The sequence below is a fragment of the Gracilinanus agilis genome, chromosome 2, assembly GCF_016433145.1.
Source record: "Gracilinanus agilis isolate LMUSP501 chromosome 2, AgileGrace, whole genome shotgun sequence".
In the NCBI taxonomy this organism is placed as follows: domain Eukaryota; kingdom Metazoa; phylum Chordata; class Mammalia; order Didelphimorphia; family Didelphidae; genus Gracilinanus; species Gracilinanus agilis.
In genome coordinates this window covers 346,293,379-346,318,063 of record NC_058131.1, presented here as the reverse complement: position 1 = coordinate 346,318,063, position 24,685 = coordinate 346,293,379, and the positions used below count along the sequence as shown (strand labels likewise).

The 24,685-nt window shown below is 44.6% G+C and overlaps 1 protein-coding gene across 1 annotated transcript in view; it reads left to right on the top strand.

Annotated features, from left to right (window-relative positions):
• Positions 1-9,746: 9,746 nt before the first annotated feature.
• TGIF2 (TGFB induced factor homeobox 2) overlaps positions 9,747-24,685 on the top strand; it is a 28,205-nt gene continuing 13,266 nt past the window's right edge. The window contains exons 1-2 of the mRNA XM_044664341.1: positions 9,747-9,765; positions 15,220-15,458. Coding sequence (XP_044520276.1) covers positions 9,747-9,765; positions 15,220-15,458 — 258 coding nt within the window. The remainder of the gene's footprint in view (positions 9,766-15,219; positions 15,459-24,685) is intronic.

The following is a 24,685-nucleotide window of genomic DNA, read 5'->3' as shown; positions in this document are numbered from 1 at the left end:
AGGAATCTGAGTTTAATTTCAATGTTGCCACTTGTTGCTTGTGTATCCTCTGGCAGGTCATTTAACCTCTTTAGGCTCCAGTTTCCCCATCTGCAACTGCCTCCTGGGGACTGGATGACCATAACATTCCCTTCCAGCTCTATTAGCTCTCAGGAGGTGTTCTGGGAGGGGACACCTTTGGGAGTCCTGGAGTAGCCAAAGGAATACATTTCTAATTATAGACAGGTTGATTTATATAAGTGGACTCTTTGGCAGACCTCTACAGAGAATGATTTTTTTTGAGGGGGATGGGGAGGCAGAAAGAGGGTCAAGCACTGAGGGAAGGACAGAAGGAGGGGGCTTTTGCAAGGACATGTGGAGAAGACGTTGGGGGGTGAATGGAGCAGAGCAAAGGTCTCTCTGCACTGGAGGTCTCTGTTCTGTTTTCACTTGGAGGGTTTTGTTTTGTTTTATTTTGTGGGGTGGAGTGGGAGGCCTCAGCACTAAGCTAAGGGTCCTGAGTGGAAAGAGAGAAAGAGAGAGAGAGAGGGAAGAGGAGAGAGAGGTGATAGAGAGGAGAGAAGAGGAGAGGAGAGGAGAGGAGAGGAGAGGAGAGGAGAGGAGAGAGAGAGGTGTTAAGAGAGAGCAGTACAGTAAGGTGTTTTTTTGGAATTCAGATTTCTTTTATAATTCTTTAGGCAATTTTGTAATGCAAATTAGTAATATAAAAACCCTCTATCTCCAATGACATCCTTCCAGATCTTCTCCTTTGGCTTGGGGAAAGGAGGGAAATGGGGGGGGGGGTCCTGAAGCTGGTTGGAGCCCAGCTAATAATACCTTAACCTTACCATTCTGGCACCTGCCAATCTCCTCTCTATCCATCCCTCAACCCAGCCCAAACCTTGCATATCCCTGGCCATTTGCCCTCTTTTCTACTGACCCTGATTCTCCCTATTTATCTGAAGTTCAGTTTCTTCAGAATAATAATAGCTAACATTTCTACAAAATGGGGATATAAAGATAATTCTCAGGTCTAAACATGAATGAATGAATCATTGAATCATTTATTAAATGCTTACTGCATGTGAAGCACAGTGCTAGGCACAGTGTATTCAAATAGGAAATAAAATAAGCTTGTCCCTATTTTCAGGAAACTCACATTCTACCAGAAACCAACACATGTGACATACACAATACATGAACACACACATAATAGGACAATGCACATATCCAAGATTTCTGCCTGAAATTTTCTGTCCTAAATCCCTCGCCTAAGTGCTTAGGATACAAAGAGGTAAATGACAGTCCCTGCCCTCAAGAAACTCATAATCTAAGGAAGGAGACAACCTGCAAATAACTATGTACAAACAAGCTATGAACCGGATAAGTTGGAGATAAATCAACAGAAAGAAGTCACTGGAAAGTAGAGGGGATGCCCATAGGCATCTCAAACTGAACATATCCAAAATGATTTATTATCTTCCCTCCCATCCCCAAACTTCTCTATTCCTTCTTTAGGACATCAGCTATTTTCCATGGTCATCAACTCCTCACCCACACTCATTCCTCATATCCAATCAGTTGCTAAATTTGTCATTTCTAGCTTTCTGTTCAGCATTGGAATCTATCTCTGCATTTACCCAGCCACTGGTTCAGGCCCTCATCATCTCTTGCCTAGAACTTCCAGTTGGTTCCCTGCTTCAAGTCTCTTCCCCATTCCTCACTTGGCTCCCCCAGCGATTTTCCTAAAAGCATAGTTAGGTCTTAGCATCACACACACACACACACACACACACACACACACACACTTTCTCAAAAAACTTTAATGGGGGCAGCTGAGTAGCTCAGTGGATTGAGAGCCAGGTTTAGAGACTGGGAGGTCCTAGGTTCAAATCTGACCTCCCAGCTGTGTGACCCTGGACAGGTCACTTGACCCCATTGCCTACCCTTACCACTCTTCTGCCTTGGTGCCAATACACAGTATTGACTCCAAGACAGAAGGTAAGGGTTTTATTTAAAAAAAATTAAAATAAAAAAAAAATTTCAATGGCTCTCCAAGACCTCCAGGATTAAATATAAACTTTTTTGTTAGGCACAGAAGGATCTTCATACCGTCCCCTTAACTAGCCTAAACTTTACTTCCCTAGGCCCAGTCTCTAATTCAGCTCTTATGGTGGTGGTTTCCTTCATATCTGACTTCATGGTCCCATTTGGGGGAGTTTCTTGGCAAAGATACTGCCATTTCCTTCTCCAGCCTGTTTTATAGAAGAGGAAACAGGCCGACAAGGTTAAGTGACCTGCCCAGGGGCACAGAGCTAGGAAGTATCTGAGGCCAGATTTGAATTTAGGAAGATAAATCTTCTGCCTCCAGGCCCAGCCTCTATCCACTGCACTGCCTAGCTGCCCCATTTGGCTCTACTGGTCTTATTTTTTTTTTCCCTCAAAAATTATGCCAGTGTTCCATCATCCAGACTCTCCATCTCCAGCGTCAGTACTTTTGTGCATTTGGCTCTCCTGTGTCCTTCCCCTCTTCCTCTTCGAATTTCTGGCTTTCCCTCCAAGATTCAATTCAAATGCCACCTTCAGCTCCAAGCCTTGCCCAATCCCCCTCAGTCCCTAGGGCTTTCCCCTAGGAGATTACCTTCCATTTAAACCATCTGTACCATCTATTATTTCAACCTATTTAAGTACATACAATACCCACTAGAATAGAAGTTTCTCAGAGGACAGAGACTATTTTCCTTTTTCTTTTTTTCTCGAATCCAGGGCTGAATGCTTGTTGACTGAGAAGCATACATTACTCAATTACTAAGAGTCAGACAATGTCCCAAAGGCTGGGAACTAGAAGAAAGGCTACCTTCCCACCCAGCCTTGGCCACCAGACCCAAATATCCATTTTCTCCCTAGACCAGATAGATTGTAAATGCCTGAGGGCAGGCACTCTGCAGATTTTGAAGTTTTATTCTCAGGGCTGATCATGGCACTCAAAGTGACACATGCTTTTTGTTTATTCTTTCAAAAGACTTCCTTTCTTCCTTCCCCCTCCTTCCAAAAAACTCCAAAAATCCTACTGTGAAAGTGATCTCCCCCTCTTCAAATTTTCTCCCAGAAATTTGGCTCTTTTTCCCTAAATCCCATTTGACCTTGTACTATTTGCCTCTTCCCCTCACAAACACCTCAATTACAATATAAGCTCTGCCAAGCCTTCACTTTTGTAGTATAGGCATTAACTAGGTGCTTTAAAAATGTTACAGTGGAGCAGCTGGGTGGCTCAGAGGACAGGTGATCAGGCCTAGAGACTGGAAGTCCTGGGTTGAAATTTGACCTCAGACACTTCATAGCTGTGTGACCCTGGGCAAGTCACTTAACTCCCATTTCCTAGACCTTACCATTCTTCTGCCTTAGAACCAATAAACAGTATTGATTCCAAGATGGAAGGCAAGGGTTAAAATGAAATGAAATAAAATAAAGATGTTATTGAGGGGCAGTTAGGTGGCTCAGTGGATAGAGAGCCAGGCCTGGAGATGGGAGGTCCTGAGTTCAAATCCGACTTCAGACACTTCTTAGCTGTATGACCCTGGGCAAGTCACTTAACTCCAAGTGCCTAACCCTTACTGCTCTTCTACCTTGGAATCAATATTTCGTATCACTTCTAAGACAAGAGAATAAGAGTTTTAAAAAATACATTATTGAGCCGAATTTCTGGGTCACATTGGGCTGCTCTTGTAAGGATCAGTTATAGCTGGCCTTAGAGTCCATCCAGTCCACTCCCCTCTTTTTGGATGAGAAGACCAAAGCTCAGAAAGCTTAATTAATTTCCCAGAGGTTATTTGGCTAGTTAAATGTCAGAACTGGGATTAAAACTTGGATCTTGAATGATCTTGGAATCATGCCATCCTTAGCACCTAGGAAGCAATAAATACTTTTTGACTGACTGATTCAATCTAACGTTCCTTCCCAAAAATATTTCACTATTAAAGGAGTAGATCAATGACATAACTGCCCATAAAGTGCTTTATGGAGCTACATAAATTTCAGTGATTGTTTTTATTGTCTCCAGCCTGTTTTCTTGTGAGCTTCCTCTGCCTCCTGGGAGGGAAGATCAGGAAGATCTCTGGAAGGATCTGATCTGGGTTTAAAATCTTGTGGCTCAGGGACAAAGGAGAAAGGAGAATAAGAGATGGTATATACAAAACTGGTAGGTGGGCCTTTTTTCCTCTTGTTTTTGAATCAGAAAGCTGGGCCTGTTTTCATTAATAGAGGGAGGTCCCTGCATTTACCAATGCTAAAAGGAAACAGTCCTGCACTTTATAGTCTAAGAGAGTTTCCTGGGGCCCTAAGGGGTTAAAGCAGCTGACCCAAGGTCACATAGGTAATGGGAATCCCGTCTAGGTTGTAGCATCTACTTTCATTAGGGAGATATGGAAAGGAGCAGTTAGGAGTCTCAATGACAAGAGGTCCTGGATTCAAATATGGCCTCAGATACTTCCCAATTGTGTGGCCCTGGGCAAGTCACTTAACCCCAATTGCCCAGCTCTTGCTGCTATTGTGCAGTAAATATTCTCCCTTCTAAGACAGAAGGTGTGGTGGGTGAATGAAAGAAAGAAAGAAAGAAAGAAAGAAAGAAAGAAAGAAAGAAAGAAAGAAAGAAAGAAAGAAAGAAAGAAAGAAAGAAAGACAAAGGGAAGTTAACAACTCATGTTTACATAGCACTCCATCAAAGATCTCCATTAGTTACTAAGAACCGGGATGTGATGAATGCAAGAGATTTAAGCCCACCTTACAGCTGAGAAAACTGAGGCTCTAGAGTTTGGGTGACATGGCCAAAGTCAATCACAAGGGGGCTCTGGTCTCTAGGCCAGAAGGATGATTAGAAAACAGCTTCTATTAGGCAAGGGTTCCCAGACTCCTTAAGGTTTCAAGACTCCAGTTGTTTTCAGGTCCTTTCCCTTTCCCTCCCTCCTATAAAAGGCCTGGGGGATATCTGTCCAGGCTAAGAGATTGAATTAAAACAAAAACTTTTTTAAAACCTTTACTTTCTGTCTTAGCATCAATTTAGTTCCAAGACAGAAGGTCAGTAAAGGTTAGGCAATGGGGGTTCAGTGACTTGCCCAGGGTCACCCAGTTAGGAAGCATCTGAAGCCACATTTGAACCTAGGCCCTCAGGTCTCTGGACCTGACTCTCTATCTGCTGAGTCACCCAGCTGGCCCAACTCATTTGGTTTTGTAGATTGGAAGGCCATCCATCCCATCCTGACTCTGAGCTGAACCCAGCAGATGGCAGAGAGGGAGAGAGAGGGGCTGCCCAAAGGGCCTCTAGTTCTAGTTCCAGCCTTCTAAAATGGCCGCCCCAGGAAGTGCAGCCATTTTGTGTGGGCTGCCCACAGGGGCTCGGGACACCCAGGCCCAGGTGGGGATCCTGAAGCCCCTCTCCCTAGCTGGGCTTGGCTTTCCCAGCTCCAGGGCCGGTCCCAGCATCCCCTCCCCCTCGCCTCTCTTCTCCTCTCTCACTCCTCTGACCCCAGGTGCTCCAGGTTGGGTTGGGTTTCCCCCCAGCTTTTGAATGGACAACATGATATTCCCAGGACGGCAGGAAAGCTTGGCCTGGGCCTCCCAGAGGAAGGCTACGCATGCACCTTGCTGCTATAAAGCCTCCAGGAGAAAGGAGGGCTCCACCAGCCAGAGAGCCTGAGTCCTCCCAGCTTTTACCTCTTCTCCCTCCTCGACCTCTAGCTATTGAAATCTGAGCCATTCTTCAAAGGGCCTGGCACCAACTCTGGCAGGAAAGCGGCTAGGCCATGCAGAGGGGATGGTGCCGGACCAGAGCTGGGAAAGCCGAGTTCAAAATTCCCCTTCAGTAGTCACCACCAGCAGGACTCTGGCCAATCATTTAAACTGCCTCAGTTTCCCCATCTGTAAGCTGGAGATCATCACAGCACCTGCCTTGCTATTTGCACTGTAAAAGTGTTATCTAGCCTTATAATTATATCAATACAAATATATTATATTAGAAACAGTATCAATCCTGGTTATTGTCATATAGTCACAAAAGCAAAAAATACAGAAAGGCTTCTCCATCAAGGATGATGAGTGTTGGAACCTGGTGGAATGATAGGTCTTGGGAGTTGGATGAGATTGTAGAGGCCAGCCTCCTTATTTTACAGATGAAGAAACTGAGGCCCAATGAGGTCAAGTGGAAACTGAAGCAGAGAGCGACTTGCCCAGGGCTACACAGCAAAACTAAAGAAAATCTTCCTTGTCATAGACTTTAAGGCTGGAAGAGACCTTTCTGAAGCTCAATTTCCTCAACTGCCAAGTTGGTGGGAGAGGAGAGGAGTATTGGACCCCTAATGACTTAGCGGGCTCTACTCTTCCGGTCTAAATTTCCCAGGATTCCGGGAGAACAATAGTCTTTACGAGGTGCTACTCCGGCTGGGAAGAGATGAATTGAAGTTTAACCTAAATCTCCCCAAACAATCCCTAAATTAACACTCCTCGGGTGGTCTCACAAATGCTGATTAGAATCTGTTAAAGCCCGAGGTTCTGATTGGTAGCGTGGCAGAGAGGATCTGCTTATAGAAAGGGGAGAGGAGAACTCTAAAGGCTGCACCTCCCTACCTCTCCCCTTCCCCACCCCACGACTTACCGGGGACAGATTTCTAGCTTTTGCCTACCAGGCTGGGCAGGAACTACATTATTACCCCCATTTCGCTAGGGAGGAAAGTGAGGCTAAGGGAGAGGAACCGAGCTGCTGAAGGCCACCCAAGCTGCTTGGAGCTGAGCTGAGCTTGGAACCCAAGCGTTCTGATTCCTAGCCTGGGGCACAGCAGCTATTCCTGAAGAAAGTAACTTTCAACTTTAAATTCTAAGATTTCTCCTGGGAGGAGAGGGAGAAAGAGGGAGAATACTGTCCATTCATTCCCCCATTCCAAGAACTCTTGCCCTGACATCCAGGCTAGAAATAGTGTCTGGTACATCTGCTTTGCCATCTGATTCTTTTCTCCACCTCCCATCGTAAAGTGGTTAGGTAATTTCTACTAGGTACCTGGGTTGTTATTTTTTTTGTTTGTTTGTTTGTTTGTTTTGAGGGATGGGGGTTAAGGTTAGGAGAAAGAGACTGGATTCTGGAGGCAGGAGTTTAGGGAATCATCTGCTCAATCCAGCCAGGATTTAGGAAGTGCTTTGATAAACAAATAAACATGTTTAGGATAATTTGGGGAGGGAGAAAACCCCAACAACTAAAGCAATCAATAAAGCAATCAAGGTTTCCCATGTGATTTGCATGGCACCTAGAACTGAGAATTGAAGCAAAAGCCAGGATTCTAAGGCACTGGGGAATGGGGGTGGGGGGAGGAGAAAGGGAGAGAAGAGGAGAGGTAGGGAAGGAGAGAGAGAGGAAGAGAGGGAGAGGGAGAGAAAAAGAGAGAGGGAGAGGAGAGAGGAAGAGAGGGAGAGGAGAGAAAGAGGGAGAGAGAGGAGAGGGAAAGAGGGAGAGAGAGGAGAGGGAGAGAGGGAGAAAGAGAGGAGAGAGAGAGGGAAAGAGGAAGAGAGAAAGGAGAGAGGGAGAGAGAGGGAGATCCTCAGAAAACAAGTAGGCCAGCTAGATTGGAACACGGAATGCAATGCATGTGAAAGGGTGTAGAGTGCAATAAGCTACTAAAGGTAGTCTGGAGAGTGAAAATCAAGAGCTTTAAATGTCAAACTGAGGAGTTTGTTTTGTACTGGAGGCAATAAGGTAGTCTTTGAAGGTTCTTGAGCAAGAGAGTGATTTGATTATATTGTTGCTTTTAGTAGTTTTTGTGTGTTAGGGTGAATAATATATTGGACATGGTAGAGACAGGATTTCCAAACAAAAAAGACATATTATTTAGGCCAATTCTCATTTTACATTAGAAGAAACTGTAAGCTCAGAGAGGGTGAATGACTCATCCAGTATTACTGGTTGTTACTGGGATTCTAAATCTTATTTCTCTAAAGCTGCTACTCGGTCACTAATTTGTTGGGTATATCATACATTAGCAGCTGGACTTAGAGCAAGTCATTTTCTGGGCTTTACTTTGCTTTTCGTTTTAAACCCTTATTTTTGTCTTGGTATCAATTTTAAGGCAGAAGATCAGCAGTAGGAGTTAAGTGGCTTGTGCAGGGTCCTACAGCTACCAAGTGTCTAAGGTCAAATTTGAACTTAAGACCTCTGAATCCAAGCCCTGTCCTCTATCCACTATGCTACTTAGCTGCCCTGGAGCTTTGGTTTTAAACTTAATAAATGAAAGGATTGGCCTAAATGACCTCTGACAGAATCAAAGATTTCCAGTTGAAAGGGCCTTGGTGGTTGGCTGGCACAAACCACTCATTTTTGCAGATGAGACAGACATTGGGGGCTCAGAGAACTTGATTGGGTCAGGGTCATATGGAGGATGGGACAGGAATTCCAAAGCACGTCCTGATTCTAGAGGCAATATTTTTTCACCACAGTCTCCATCTCTGACATCCCTTCCAGTTTTTCAGTGGACTCCAATGCCCCTTCCTTGACCTCCTTTTTGAGAGGTGCAGTCTGGAGGTATTTACAATCCAATTCTAAATGCTTCTACGCATTCACGGTTGGACTTTGTGTTTATAAACTGGGGAAGTCTCTAGGACAAACAGAGGGTACAAACTAGGGCAGTTTTCTAGGGCCTGAGCTGGGGGGAAGGGAGATGCTTTATTGATGCTGGAGAATGTCTTCTTTCAATCAATTCAATGTAAGCTCCTTGAGGGCAGGGCCCGTTTTTTCCAGGCTTTGTTTCCAGTTTACTTAGCAGCACACTTAGCACTTCTTAAAACACTGGCTTAATTAAATCGCACTCTTTAAGTTAGTAATTCAATTGCATTCAATTCAAGATAGTTTTATAAAACGCCAACAGTGTCTGCGGTTTAGCAGTGGCTAAATAAAACGTAACCAAGTCCGCAGACTTTTCCCGTGCACCAGGCTCCAGTCCAGCAGGGTGGGGGTGGGGGTGGTAGAAAGGGAGAGCGCAGCCGAAGATCAAAGCAGAGAACATCTGGGTGAGAAGTGTCTGGATTCGCACTCCGGACAAAAGGCAGGATCAGCCCGGGTGGAAAAGACCATGCAGCAGAGACCCGTGAGGAGCTAAGGAAACCGAGAGGCAAAGACCCGGAGGGACTGTTGGGGATCTCTGTGCTCCCAGGGGTGACAAAGCCGGCACTCGGAGCCCGAGACTTCTGCTTGCGAGCCCAGGGTTCTGTCCACTGCGCGGCGCTGCCTCTTCTCAGACCACACAGAGGACCCACCTTCACCCAGGTAGCGTTCCCCCCAAATTCCCCGGAGCTCCGAAGCACTCCGGGGTGGTGAGGGCAGGCGAGATTGCAGGTCCTGCTCCCAGTTGGGTCTTGGGAACCCCCCGCTCCCCTCCAGGAGACCTCCGGGACAAGGTCTACCACCTTCTTTTCCCTCCTCCCCCAGCCCGGGGGGGGGGGGGCTGGGCGTTTGTTGGTTTGGGGTCCCGGCCGGGTCGGGGGGCGGGGAAGGAGGGAGGGGCATCAGGGGGCGGGCAGGGGCTGGAGGAGGGGGCGCGGGGAGGGGATCTGACGTCAGGCCGCCGGGGTGGTTTCCAGCCTGGGAGCTGTCAGAGCGTGTGTCAGCAGGGAGCGCAGCCCCCGGAGCCCCCTCCTCCGCGCCGCCCCCCGAACCTGCCTGCCTCCTGCGCCCCCCACCCCAGCATCTTCCCCACGCCGTGCCCCGGGCCCGGAGCCAAGGGGCCCGCGTGGAGATGAAGGCAGCTCGGAAAAGTGAGTCCGGGCAGCGGCGGGGACCGAGATAGAGAAGTGGGAAAGTTTGTGTGTGTGTGCGCGGGGGCGGGGATCGTGTGCGCGTGCAAGCCGTGCGCGTGCAAGCCCGGGGGCGGGGGAGGGGGCTCCCTCTAAGCCTCCGGGGGCTGGCCCTGGCGGCGGCGGCACCTTTGTGCGTGACCCCCCACCCCCATCCCCGCGTCCGTACCCCCTGCACTGCAGACCCTCGGTGCGGGGTGGGGGCGGGGGGCGTGGGAAGCGGCTTTCAATGACAGCCCGCGGGGGGGGGTGCGGAGGCGGGCGGGCCCCGGCCGGGGGAGGGGGACACGGGGGCGGGCTCGGCCCGCGCAAGTTCCTGCTTCTTTGGAACAAAGAAAACTCTTGTCTCCAGACGTCCGTCCGTCCGTCAGTCCCTCCCGGGCTCAGGGCTAGCAGCCCCCTTCACTCCTGGAGCCGGCCGCCCCCCCGCCCCCGCAGCTTCCCCAGGCCCCCCTGGACCAGCCCGGGAAGGGGAGCACACAACTACCCGCGGGGGTCTGGGACGGCCAATATGGAGCCCGGGGAGGGGGGGCTCATTTAAAGCCCAGACCCCTGCCCCCCCACCCTCCCGGGTTTGGGGGGTGGCGCTCTGAGCACGCCGGCTCCCAGCCGCGGAAAGGGGGGTGGTGGGAAGGAAACTTTTTTCTGCCTTTGGACACGTGAGTTTTCTTTCTTCTCCAGCCACCTTCCCTTCTCCCGCCCCTTGTCCGGAAAGCCCCTTCCCCCCTTTCTACTACACCGCCCCCCCCATACCCCTGTTCCTGGCTTCTTAGCTGGGGGGGAGGCCCTAGGCTGGGAGGAACGCGAGGACGCAGCTTTGGAGAAGTGGAGTTATGTGGGGGACGGACGGGAGGGGGGGGGCTTTGAGCCTCCCTAATTCCGTTTCTGTCGGGGTCGTTGGCCATCACCTTAGGGGCACCCTTTCCCCCTGTCCAAGGCCCCTCCTCCGCCCCAAGCCATGTGCTCTGTCCTGAGCCCACTTTTCCTGGCCTGGGCGCCCCGGGAGCTCTATTCAGCAAAGCTCGGAGTGGGCTTTGTGTGCAAGGGTGTTTTTATACAAAGGGGGGGGGGAGGTGCGCACACGCGTGTGAAAGTTGTGGGGGCCGTTGTTGTGAAAGTGGCTGGCATTTGTAAATCGTCGTGCAGGTGAATGACATCTCTGGAAGTGCTGCTTCGGTGCCTATTGTGTGCCGAGCCCTGTGGGGAGATCCGAGGAGCCGTTAGTCTGGGGGTAGGGCTGCTTTGGCTTGTCAAGGATTGGGAGAGTGTGGCCATGGGAAAGCTGGGAAGGGGTTTGTCAGGCAGGTGGCCTTTCTGTGGGAGTTGGGGTATACGGATGCGTTGAACAAAAGCTGATTTCGGGCCCACCGTGCATAGCACTGGCAGAGAGAAAACTTTATAGAAGTCCCTGGCCAATGGGAAGCTGAGTGTCTTGTAGTAATGTTGGTGTGAGCTGTTGGTGACAGTTAGGTGGTTAGGAGTTGTCAAGAGTTGCCAGTGTAAGTTGTTGGGGGGGTGGGGTGGATCTCTCCGTATTTTGGTGTGGGACCTAGAGAGGGGTGCTGGTGCTGGTGGCTTGTGGTGGCGGAATTCTAACACAGCCGGGCCGCGATACTGCTTCTGACCAGATGAGATCCGGAGGCCAAGACCGAATTTGTGCGAGATAACCTGGAGCAAACTTTAATTCCTCCCTCGAGCTCCCCCTTTCCCAGCTTCCTCCTTGTCACTGTCCAAGAGGGGGATGGGGTAGGAGATGAGCTGGGAGGACTGCACTTTTCTTGTGGGATTAGAATCAAGCTCTGGGCAGGGAAGCACATCTTCTAGGCCTGCCTGGGATGGGGATGAAAGCCAGGATTTTTTTTTTTTTTTTAAACAGATAAAACACCCCAAAGGAATTCCGAGCTGGAGGCTTCCTTTGTGGGGGAGTGGGAGGGGCTTGTTTCTGTTTCTGAAGGTTTGATGTCAGTTTTCCAGTTTTTCTTTGTTTTCTCTTTCTCTGTGAATCTTTGCTCTGATGATACATATGTACCTCTCTCCTCTATGAGGAAGGAGTTTGGAAGCTGGTTTGACCAGTTTGAATCCCTTGGAGTCCCAGAGATGGAACGGAATTGAGAGACCATCTAATTCAATCCTCTAATTTTTACAAGATAGGAAAATTGAAATTCAGAGACCTTATGCATTTTGTCCTAAGTCACACGCAGGACTAGAATCTTAACGGATCAGAAGTAAGGACAGATCTCATTCTGGGTGGCATGAACAAGTTACAACTTCTGAATCTATTGAGACACAACTTGTCAATCTGTAAAATGGAGTGATGACAGAGCCTCCCTGGAGGGTTGGTGTGATAATCAAAGGATCAATATATGTAAAACTTTCTTCAAATGGCAGCTTTTATTGCCTTTTATTCAGTCATATTTAGCAGTTCTCTTACTTGGTAAAGCCTTTTAGGTTAGGCCAAGTGGGAATAGCAAAGTACTAAACTTTATTAGATGGATAGCTAGGTGACCAAAGGAGATCAGAGTGCCAGGCCTGGAGTCAGGGAAGACCTGAGTTCAAAACAGGCCACAGGCAGTTACCAGTTCTGTGAATCTGGGCAAGTCACTTCACTATGTTTGCCTCAGTTTCCTCATCTGTCAAATGAGTTGCAAGAAGAAATGCAGACAGGACTGAAAATGACTAAATAAGACTTTATTTAAACCCTTAAGTAAGCTTCACCAGGGTGGAGATTGGTGTTTGAACTCTCTGTGTTCTGCCTGTGACAGACACTTAATCAGTATTTGATTTGCTGAATTAGCTTCTAAGGAGTAGATCCTGTGGAATCTTCCTGATAGAATCAAATTGAGATATATATATATATATTTCTAATAGGGGAAAACGCCAACCACCAATATTTCTCCATTCTTTAGTCTTTTCCATAATCATTTCTTCATATAGTCATATCCAAAAATTGTTGCTTTGGTTTACTTGCACTAGGTACAATCTTGGGAGGCTGTTTGCATATCACTCTTTGGTACTCCTCTCATATAGGTTTTCTTGTGGGAATATCAGAATGTAACTTAATGCCTTGATCCGATAAAGAAAAAAAAAAAAGATCTCACCTTCCCAGCAAGCACCTGGGCTAACAACATATGGAATATAAGATAGACTTTATGTCACAAAACATGGAATTCAGAAATAGAGGATTTAAACTGGAGTCTATAAATTGGCAATTTCTCTCCCATGAGTTCTCCCTCCTCTAGACACTTACATAGTTCTCCATATTTAATAGCACTATGGTTATGGCCTCTGTACCCCAAAGGAGAAAAGAACTAAGACCCACTATGTAATTAGCAGTTTTATAATCCACAAGGAGGAGCATGGTCCGGATTTGGTTCGGTTATTTCTAATTTCTTGTGTTCTTAAGGCCTGGTGCCTAATGCTCAATCATAGAACAGCACTTTTGCTTGGTCCTAGAAATTGATTTTGTCTAAGTTAGAGGATCTTGACTTCTTTTTTGTGTCATGGTTCTTGTTAAAAGTGTGGGGAAGCCTATGGACCCCTTCTCAGAATATTTTTAATGCATTAAAAAAACCCTAAACAATCACAAAAGGAAACATTTATACTGAAAGAATTGTTGAAATCTTTTTTAGAATAAATTAATGATTTCACATTAAGAACCCCTAGTTTAGAGTCTAAGTATTTCTCTACCTCAAAGTGTATTGATTTTCCCCATTTGTCTAGGTCCTAAACTCTAGGATCACTTCTGTAACTCTCACTATATTGCTGCCATCTCTGGTGCTTCTTTGAGTTTCCAGTTGGGCCCAGAAATTCTCCATACTCTGATGCTGCCTCTGGTCATTTTTTATGTCTGTGGCTGATCTCTGATGGGGCCATATGTAAAGTACCATAGAGGTGCAGGATTTCCTTTGAGGGAACCAATGAGTTTCAGTTGCCCTGCCCTGCCCTGGCTCACACCTCTCTGTCTACATAGGTGTCCTCACTCTTAAAGGCCAAATAACTGAGGTGTGGTTCAGGTTGATTCAGTCATTCTGAATGGGTCTGTGGGAGATGTTTGTACCTAGATTAGGGAGACGTCTTCAACAAAGGTCTCATTCTTCAATTTTGTTGATCTCAAAGTAGATTCCTGGTCACACCTTCTAAAGTCACTTCAAACCATTGAGGTGAGGTAGATAGCACAAATATCTCCATTTACCCTGGGAAAATCTGAGTTGAGGCAGAAAAGATGACATGTTCAGAATTATGCAGCAAGTGTCAGAAGTGAGATTGAAACCCAGATTTCCAAGAGTGATACATACATACATATACATATACATATACATATACATATATATATATATATATATATGTGTGTGTGTGTATATATATATATATATATATATATATATATATATATATATATATATATATATAGTTTGTGTGCGCGTGCAGGAAAGACCCTGGAAAAGGCTTGGGGTCAGAGTTCTAGCCAAACTGGCCTGCTTTGGTGTCTCAGGAATTCTGGCAGGTGACTCCCTACTTCCATAGGCTATTCCCCATGACTTAAATAAGCTGCTTGTTCCCTGCTCACTTAAGACTCTAGAATTCCTACACTAAATTTGGGTCCTACCTTCCACTGGGTGCTTTTCCAGATGCCCTTGTTTGTAAGTGTTCCCTCCCCCTTCAAATGTTTATATTTATCTGTTGAAGTGTTTGTTTTCCTACATTCAGAATGTAACTTTTTACAAAATCCCTAGGTCCTTTCTCATTTAAATCCTCAATAAATCAGTCAATAAACATTTTTAAGAGCCTTCCATGTGCTGGCACTGTATTAAACACTGGAGATAGAAAAAAAGGTCAATGACAGAAAACAAATATGTCCAGACAGTGGTTTGAGGATAAAAAGGAAATAATAATTAAGAGAGCAAAGGTACTAGAAATAACATTAATAAATGTTATTGGAAAGGATTACAATTGGGATCTGGCTCCTGATTCTTTGTCAGTAATTGGGCAAATCACTTACCTCAGTTTTCCCCTCTATTAAGTACAAGGTTTGGATTCTACCAGAGGCTCTCTTCATCTTCTGTTCCCCTGAAACCTTCTGTTTCCTCCCCTCCCCCCATTTAGTATGAAAAGAATTAGTAGGGCATATTATGTATATGCACCTAAGAGATAAAGTGATTCACTTCTATATAGTTATTTGCTAAATACTTCTGGTTGGGAACAATACCTAGATTTAGGTGATCCTTTTAAGTTTCTTCCATGATGTCTCTTGAATATCAGAGTGTGAGTGAACTCTTCTTTTATCTGCCTGGGATATTGTGAAGATGAATTAATTCGTGGGAAGTCTGGCATGCTAGAAAAGAAAGACGGAGAAGATCTGATTCTTCATTTCACTTTGGTCCCTGTCTTTTCCTTCTGCCCTCCCACTTGCCACAGGTTTGACCCCTGTACGGACCCTGGACAGCCCAAGCATGTCAGACAGTGACCTGGGTGAGGAGGAAGGGCTGGCCTCCCTGGATCTAACCCAGGCAGGCAAGAGGAAGAGGAGAGGGAACCTCCCAAAGGAGTCTGTGAAGATTCTCAGAGATTGGTTGTATGAGCACCGCTTCAATGCCTATCCCTCAGAACAGGAAAAGCTGAGCCTTTCTGGGCAGACGAGCCTGTCGGTGCTACAGGTAGGTGGTGGCTGGAGGGGTGGAGAGGTTGGAGGAGGAGGCGGAGGAGGAGAGTCCAGTGTTGAGAGTTCTGGGCTGCATGAAAATCAGGGTTGAAAGTCATTGACTCATTTTGTGACTTGGATGCTTCCCCTGTAGGTCTTTTCACATAAGGAGGTGGAACTTGCCCATCTCTAAGGTTCCTTTTGTAACTTTAAAATTTTTCTTTGACTCTTAAGTTATTTAATCTCCATGCCACAGTTTTACTAATCCATAAAATGGGAGTAAGATATTTCTGTTTTTCTGTCTACTATTATGTAACATAGACTCTCCCAGAGTCTTCCTCTAACGCCTCTTGTGTCAAGGAAGTGACTTTGGGGTCTCCAGACTTTGTTGGGGAATTGAAATATGTGAAGTTCTTATTAAGTTGGAAAGATTTTGATTATGTTGGCCTATCTCTATCTAGAGGGTTGGTCCCTAGCTAATAACCCCCCTCTCCCCAAGCCATGACAATTTATTCAAAAGTGGGAGGAGGGGCTGCTTTATGTATGTGCATTGAATTTCTATATCAATGAAAGGATTGAATTCACAGTGGAATTGTGAATATCAATGTTTTCATATACTCTAGAGTGCATTTCCACATAGCTCAAAAATTCTGGAAATTTTTAGCCACTAGGGAAAGCCACTATTTCAGGAAGGAACTCAGTCCCCCCCTCCCCCCAAACCTTTACTTTCTGTCTTATAAGACCAGTGAGTAAGGCTAGGTAATGGGAGTTAAGTGACTTGCTCAGGGTTTCACAGCTAGGAAGTGATTTGGGCTAGATTTGAACTCAGGACCTTCCCTCTCTAGTCCTAGTGTCTATCTACTTTGCCACCTACCTGACTCCATTTCAGGAACTCTTGAAGGAGTGGGAAGAAAACTTAAGTCTTTTAAAGCTTTTTTCCTTTAAATTGTTGTCATATAAATTATTCTCCTGGTTCTACTCACTTCACTCTGAATCAGTTCATACAGATCTTCTCAGGTTTCTCTGAAACTGTCTGCTTCATTATTACTATGGTGATATTTCTGACTTTCATATGCCATGATTCTTTCAATCATTCCCCAATTGATGGGTATCCCCTTGGTTTCCAGGTATTTAAAACAAGAAGTACAGCTGCCATCAATATTTTTGTACATAAGGGTCTTTTCCTTCTTTCCTCAATCACTTTGGGATATATAAGATTAATTGTGATCTCGATTGGTCAAAGGGTATGCATGGTTTTGGTGTTTGTTTTCCAGGTTGGCTAGTTCAAGTCATTACTATACCAACAGTATATTAGTGTAGTTGTTTTCCCAAATCTCTCCAGTAATTGTCATTTTCATTTTTTGTCATGTTTACTAATCTGTTGGGTATTTGTCTTATTATTAGTGACTTAGGATTTTAAAAAATATGTTGGTTGATAGCTTGAGGACCACTTGTTTATAGGATGAGTTCCTACAATCACACATGTAGGACCAGAAGTGACCTCAAAAGCTTCCAAATCCAACTCTCATTTTACAAATGAAGAAACTAAGGTCCAAGTAGTTTAATAATTGACTCACCCATGGTCACATAGATAACTGGTAAAGTCAGATGGGAACTAAGGGAATCCGACTCTTGAGCTGCTGGTGTTGAGTTTTTTGAAATGTACCTGACTGATTGAAGAGCCATCATTTAAGAAACCTTGGGACCTCCAGCTACAAAGCATGAGACTAAGGCCCAGGGGAGTGAAATTAAGGGCAAAGTATTTTTGTGTGTTTTTTCCCCTAAACTTTTAATTTTAAAAACATTATTGATACAATTTTTATATATCACTTTAATTTCTGAGTCTATCCCTTCCTTACAAGCCATCATCTCTTGTTATCAAGACCAAAAAAGGAAGGGGAAGGGCCAAGGGGAGAAGCATGTCGGCAAAACCAAGCCATACAATCAACTATATCAGCCATGGTATTCCATGCTGCTGCCTGCCCAAAGGGCCCTCGAGTGCTGCCCCCCCCCCCCAGCCCCCAGCTTTTTAGCTCTTCTTTGGGGCCAAGCTTGGTCATTACAATTTAATGGTATTTGGTTTTGATTGATTTATTATCTTCTTTCAGTCAACATTGATTTAGTCTCCTGCCTTTTGTCTTGCCACTGGATTTAGACGGCAGCAGGAAGAGACAGTGAGGCCTTGACTTTGTGTGACAGTGCCTTACCTCAATCCAGTTCCAAGAAGTCAAGACATCACTCTGTGATGTCCTCGGGCCTCTTTGAAATGAAGGACAAACAACAATATTGTTTTCCAGGTTATCTCCCCTTTAGGGTTAAGTTTGGTTATTATGATCTCAAAGTATTCCATTTTGATTTTTTTGTTGTGGTTCTTACAATTTACATTAGCTTATGGTGTTTTCCTGATTCTTTTCATTTCCCTTAGATTGGTTCACAAGTCTTCCCATAGAGTTTATTTTTCTTGTAACACCATAAAGTTTCATTTCATTTATGTGCTGTAATTTGAAACTTGGAAGAATTTAAATGATTGGGGGAGCATGTGGGGGTGTCCTATAACCAGTAACTGTCAGAAAAGGAAATTCAAACCCAAGACTCTACATATTGCACATCTGGTGGTATCCATCATACCCACACTCCTCTTAGATGATCTCTAAGGTCACAGAATCATGGGATTTGAGAACTGGAAAATACCATCTGGTAGCCATCACAGTCAATGGGCATCTACTTTGTTTCCATTCTTTGCTGCTATAATTATTTTGGTGGTGTTTTAGGACCTTTTTTTTTATCTTTGACCTCCTTAGAAAGCATGCCTATGCCCCAGATCTCTGGGTCAGAAGGGTATGTATGAACATTTTAGTCACTTTCTTAGCATACTTCCAAATTGTTTTCCACAGTGGCTGAACTAATTTACAGTTCTACCAGCCTTCTCTTGGTATACCGGTCTTTGGGGCAAAGACAGAGGCAAGGTTTTTCATCCTACAACCATTACTTTCAGTTGGCTAAACTCCTGGACACCCTTCCCCTCCTTCCAGATAGACTCCAAGAGTGTTGGACCTGTGTTTTAGTTTAAAAGAAATTGGGCTAGAGTAGTTTGAGGAAGTCTGCCTGGAAGAGGAAGGAAATAAATATGTCATGACAACTGACATTGAGCTTTAAAGCTTACAAAGCACTTTGTATATACATTGTTTTTTCATCCCCTTGGTGGCCCTGTGACATGGAGACTACAGGTATCAGCCTCATTTTACAAATGAAGAAACTGATGCTCACCAAAGTTAAATGACTTGCCCATAGTTTTATTGCTAGCTACTATCTCAAGGTAAATTGGAACCATGGTCTTCCTGACTTTTTAAGACTAGAATTCTGTCTTTTACACCAAGAATGAATGAAAAAGCACTTATTAAGCACTTCTTGTGTGCTAAGCACTGGACATTCAAAAACAAAAGCTAGGTACTCTCCAATCACAAAGATCTCACTTTTAGATAGGGGAAAATGGCATAAGTAATTTCAGCTGCAAATTAGATGAAGGAGGCCGCTTAGCCAGGATCATGGATTTGGAGCTGAAAGGGACATCATCAGACTCCCATCTAAATCCAATCCCTTAATTTTGTAATTGAAGAAACTGAGACCTATATAGGTTAAATGACTTTTCCTAGGCCCCTCAACCAGTATATTTATAAGAGTGGAGTGGAGCCCAGGTCTTCCTCTGACTCCAAAGGCATTATTCTTTGCAATGATCCTTTTTTTTTAATCCTTAACTTTCTGTCCTAGTAACAGCCCTAGGACAGAAGGGCAAAGGCTAAGTAAACAGGGTTAAATGACTGGTCCAGGGTCACACAGCTAGGAAGGGTCTGCGGCCACAGGTCCTCCTGACCCCAGTCCTGGCTCTACTGTGCCACCTAGCTGTCCCTCCATTGTTCCTTGAGGTAGAATTGAAAGGTGAGATATCAGTGATTCTTCCTTAATGTTATTTCCATTGCTAAAATTATATTTCTTTCTGAAGTTGAATCATATGACTGTGCCAAGGTCTTTAGTTTGGAGAAATATTCCTTTCTGGCCATAGAGTCTTCAGTAACTATGGAGACAGAGAGGAGGTCATTCTAAGGTGTTAGCAAAGATGGGTGGGAAGCCCCAGGAGAGAGTGATGGAACAATTTGGAACAGAGACCTTGTAGGGAGTTCAGCATTGGGGATGGGCAGGTTAAATCATTATCAGTCCTCTGGAAAGGTGGTTGGTCTTTAAATTGATTGGAATTCTTTAGTCTTTCAAGGGCTCATCTCAAAAAGGTAGATTTTGGGCAGATTATGGATTGCTTTGAATGCAAAAAGAGGCAACTAGAAAGAGCACAGGATTTAAATTTGGAGAATTTGGTTTCCTTTATTACCTTTGTGACCTTCATCTTTAGCCATCCTGCTTTAACATGTGAAAAAACTGATGCTTAGAAGTTTTAAGTGGTATCTCAAGGTCGGGGTTCCACACAAGCTAGGAGGTGTCAGAGTTGGTGTTCCAACCAGAGATCTCTTTGTTGTGGTTCCATTTTAGTCCTGTACAACTCTTCATGACCCCATTTGGGGTTTTCTTGGTAGAGACACTGGAATGGTTTGTCTTTTCCTTTCCTAGCTCATTTGTTGGGAAGAGAAGCTGAGGCAAACAGGATTAAGTGGCTTGCCCAGGGTTACACAGTCAGTGTCTGAAGTTGGATCTGAACTCATGAAGATGAGGCTTCAGCCCAGCACTCCATCTACTGTGGTACCTCTTGATTCTAGAACCGTTTTTGTTTCTGCTATACTACACTCTTAGATGATCTCTTTAAGATCCTGGGGTGAGAAGAGACCTCAGTGGTCATCTAGTCAGATCCGTAGATGGCAAGGGACTTAGGGACTTTAGACCCTGGGATTGAATTGATCAAAGGAATTTCCAGATAAGGCAGGGATTCTCTTTGTTATCCCCAGTCTTAACTCAGTGCCTAGCCCACTGTAAACTCTTACTAAATGTTTATTAAATGAGATTCACTCTTTAAGCGGATGCATAGAGCTGCCTGCTTAGAACCACCATATAGAGTTGCCATTGGAGTCTTCAGGGATCACGGGTGTTCTGAGCTCTGGGTAGCCATGAATAGCATCACTGAGAGAATAATGTTTTTAAAATGGCCTTTTGGGTTAAGGAGCAGTTTGAGGTCCTAAACACCTGTGTGTTGTCCAACTGTATGTCAGCCCTCTGTTCCTTCTGTTTTCTGTCTGCCGTAACTATTCAGGACCTGTATAGGCATGGGCCAGCTTATGGAACCAGTCATTTAGACTTGGAGCAATATACATTCTTCATTTACTTGGTCTTTTTCTTTTGTGGCTTTCCTGGGTAGCCATAATAATCTTAATCTGACATAGATTTGTTTCTTCAGCAGTAAAAGGAAGGAAGTGGATCAGATGATCTCTAAGCTCTAAATCTTGGATCTGATATGAGAATATTTGCAAAGCACTTAGCATAGTGTCTGGCACATAATAGGTACTATATAAAAGCCAGAATAATCTCTCTCTCTAAATCTGTGTTGTTTCCCTACCTCTTCCTATTTCAGATTAAAATCTACATTGCCCCCTTGCATGAATAGCCTTCTTCAACTTGAAGCAACCCATTTTTTTTCTGTGTAATCTGATATTATTTTCTCCAAATATTCTACTCTCTTAAATAATTTTTAATTTTAATTTTGAATATTTTCCCTAGTTACATACTTCATGTTCTTGCCCCCTCCCCCAAGCCCCCCTAACCCACCTTAGCTGACACACAATTCCACTGGGTTTTACATGTATCATTGATCAAGGCCTAATTCCATATTATTGATAGTTGGATTAGAGTTATTGTTTAGTGTTTACATCCCCAGTAATATCCCCATCAGCCCATGTGTTCAAGCAGTTGTTTTTCTTCTGTGTTTTTCCTCCCACAGTTCTTCCTCTGAATGTGGCTAGTTTTCTTTCTCTTAAGTCCCTCAGCCTTGCTCTTGATTCTTGCATTGCTGCTAGTAGAGAAGTCCGTTATGTTCGATTTTACCACAGTGTATCAGTCTCTGTGTACAATGTTCTCCTGGTTCTGCTCCTTTTACTCTGCATCAATTCCTGGAGGTCATTCCAGGTCACATGGAATTCCTCCAATTCTTTATTCCTTTGAGCCCAATAGTATTCCATCACCAACAGATACAAGTTACTAAGACAGAAAATAAGGGTTTAAAAACCAAATTCTGAGGAGTCCATAGGCTTAGGTAGAGTTCCCAGGGGTTCTGGGCTAAACCCCTCTGATTAGAGAGTTGCCTAGGGCATCAAGAGGTTCTGTACCTTGGCCAGGACTAAATGGACTCCTTAGGTCTCCTGGCTCAGGGCACTCTCTAGCCACTGTGTCTCTGTAGATATTTAATCATTGTTTGATTGAATTGACAGGATTACAGATTGGTCAGAGGATCATAGATGTACAGATGGAGTGGCCTTTGGGCTCTCATCATATTGGGGGGGGGGACACATACAGGGGAGTCAGTGTGGAAGGGCAGGAGGACCCCGTGGTCACCTGAGCTCCTTCCTTGGCCCTAGCCCTGGACTTTCCTGCTGAGGTCCTGGGGGAGGGGGAGGCTAAGAGGGTGCCCCTAGGCTTTATACACCCTGCTCCTCTGACTTCCAAGCTAGTGTTTCAGCTGTGCTGCCTCATCCTGCCACTGCAGAAAGGTAGTTCTTGGCTTCTTCACTTGAAAGGGCTCTTGGAGAACTTTGGAAAGAGTTCAAAGAGCTGTGCGAATAATTAAAGCACTGCAAAATTAGAGCCAGTGAGGAGTGAGTGGAGAGCAGCCTGGGGAAGGAAAGATCTGGGAGGGAACTGAGTCATGGGCTTGTTCCTTTAGATCTCCTGGGTGAGGGAGGGAGGACTCATCTAATCCCCGCCCTCCGGTCATCTTTTTGCTTTTGCTCTGCTCTACCTAAACCTGTTACTCATTAACAAGTCAATCAGCCAATTAACTCACCTTCCTTGGGCCCAGTCCTGGTTACTTGTCTTTTGCTCCTTTTGTTGCACCCCACACCCCAAGCCAGTAAATGTATGAGAGAGAAATACCAGCTCAGTACCAGGGTATAACTAATACTCAGAGAGTAACATAAACAGCTTTAAGCCGCACTGAACCCTTTCTGGCAGAGGGTGCTTAATAAATGCTTATTGGTTTGACTTGACGTTTGATTCTCACTACAACCTGCGAGGTAGGTGTAACTCTTTTTGTTCATTCGTTTTCATTGTGTCTGATGCTTCATGACCCCATTTGGGGTTTTCTTGGCAGAGCGGTTTGCTGTTTCCTCCTCCAGCTCATTTTACAGATGAGGAAACTGAGGCAAATGAGGTTGAGTGACTTGTCTGGGGTCACCCAGCTAGTAAGTGACTGAGGCAGTATTTGAACTGAGCCCTGACTTGGGGCCTGGTGTTCTAGGTGCTGTAGCACCTAACTTCCCCCAGGGGCCATTGGTATTCTTCAGATGAAGAAAATGGAGCTGAGAAAGATTCAATGATGTGCCCAGAGTAGACACAACTAGTTTGCAGGACTGGAACTCTACTCATCCTGGCTCCCAAGTCAGGCACACACTGCTACGCTGCGCTCCTGAACCTGGGGAATTTTCCAGTGAAGCATTGGGAATTCTGGAGGCTGGGCTGCTGGGAGAGGAGGAGTTGGAGAAATTCAGATTGGCTAGTGATGATGATGATGACGACAGTGATGATGATAGTAAAATTCCTCCCCTTTGTATTACAGCTCTCACTCCTCTGCAAAGTTATTAGCATTATTATTTACTGAAAGTTTGGTTCAGGGACTTGTCTGTGGTCACACTGCTGGGAAATGGAAGGAAGGGTTAGCTAGTAAATACAAAAGTGCTGGAGGTTTGGGAGGGAGGGAGGGAGGGAGGAGGAATTTAGCCAGGCTGGGGAAGTTGAGTAGGAGTATGAGGGAAGGTCCAGATTGTGGAGGGCCTTGAAGGCCCAGCTGGATAGCTTTGATAAGGGGCAGCCAGTTTTAACTAGGGAGTAACAGGATCTCAGCTTTAGGAAAAAGGATTGGAGGGGGAGAAGCTGAAAGTAGTATAAAATAACCACAGAACTTTTAACTATACTAGAATTAATTCATTTCAAATTAAAATGAGTTTGGCTTTTCTTGGCACTGGACAGTTCAACAATTGAATTCAACCTCCATCCTTTTTCTTGGAAAAAAATATTTTTTTAAATTATAAGTCTAAAAGTTAAAGTAGGAGAAAAGCCTTGAATAAAGTCCAAAATCTCACCATAGAGTCAGTTTCCCTGTAAGGAAAATAATGTAAAGTTTTAGAAAATTCTACTAAATACCAAATTCTTTATTCTATATCTGCTCCTCATCATTTGCCTATATATACCATGAGTTTTGTTACACCCAGTATTTAATTAAGCTCTCACAGTGGACACTAGAGTCCCATGCTCAGTACGGTGGATTTGTTAAAGGCAGTTATAAAAGCCACTGATCTCAAAAAGTTTAAAATCTAAGTGGGGAAGAGGAAAAAGAACAAGTACTACACCTCTAACACTGATACAAAGGAGAGTCCCCAGGGCCCTAAATGCCCACCACAAAAAATTTGAGGCTCCTAAGCACCAAGATGGAACCAGTGGAGTCAATTGTACCAGTATTCCAACCAGATTAAAATGTAATTGAGAACTGTTTGACAAAATAAATACAATATGGAACATAAATAATGTTGATATAGTTTTTCTTTTAAATAAAAATCCTTTAAAAACAAAACAAACCCCAATATGTGACTTTCTAAGTCATTATACCATGGGAAGGAATCCTTATGTAAATGATGACACTACTGATTTAAACAATACCCTTATTTCTTTTTTTTTATATCATTTCCCATCCCACCAGAACTTTAGCCTCTCTTGGTACAAAGAAAAATAAGCAAAAATGGGACCAATAGAAGGACCTTGCTGATATATTAAAATAATGTTCTGTGTTCTGGGAGGAAGAAGATATTATATCTTCTTCAGATCCTTAATCTTTTTTTTTTTTTTTTTTATCCATATCTTTTGCAAAGTGTCTGAGACCAGATTTGAACTAGCACTTCCTGACTCCAAGCCTGGTTCTCTATCCACTGAGCCATTTAACTTCCCCTCCTTAGTTGATTTTTCCAACTTCCTCGTTAGTCTTTTTTTTTCCATTTGCATTGTTATGTCAACCCCCTTATTTTTATAGTTGAGGAAACTGAG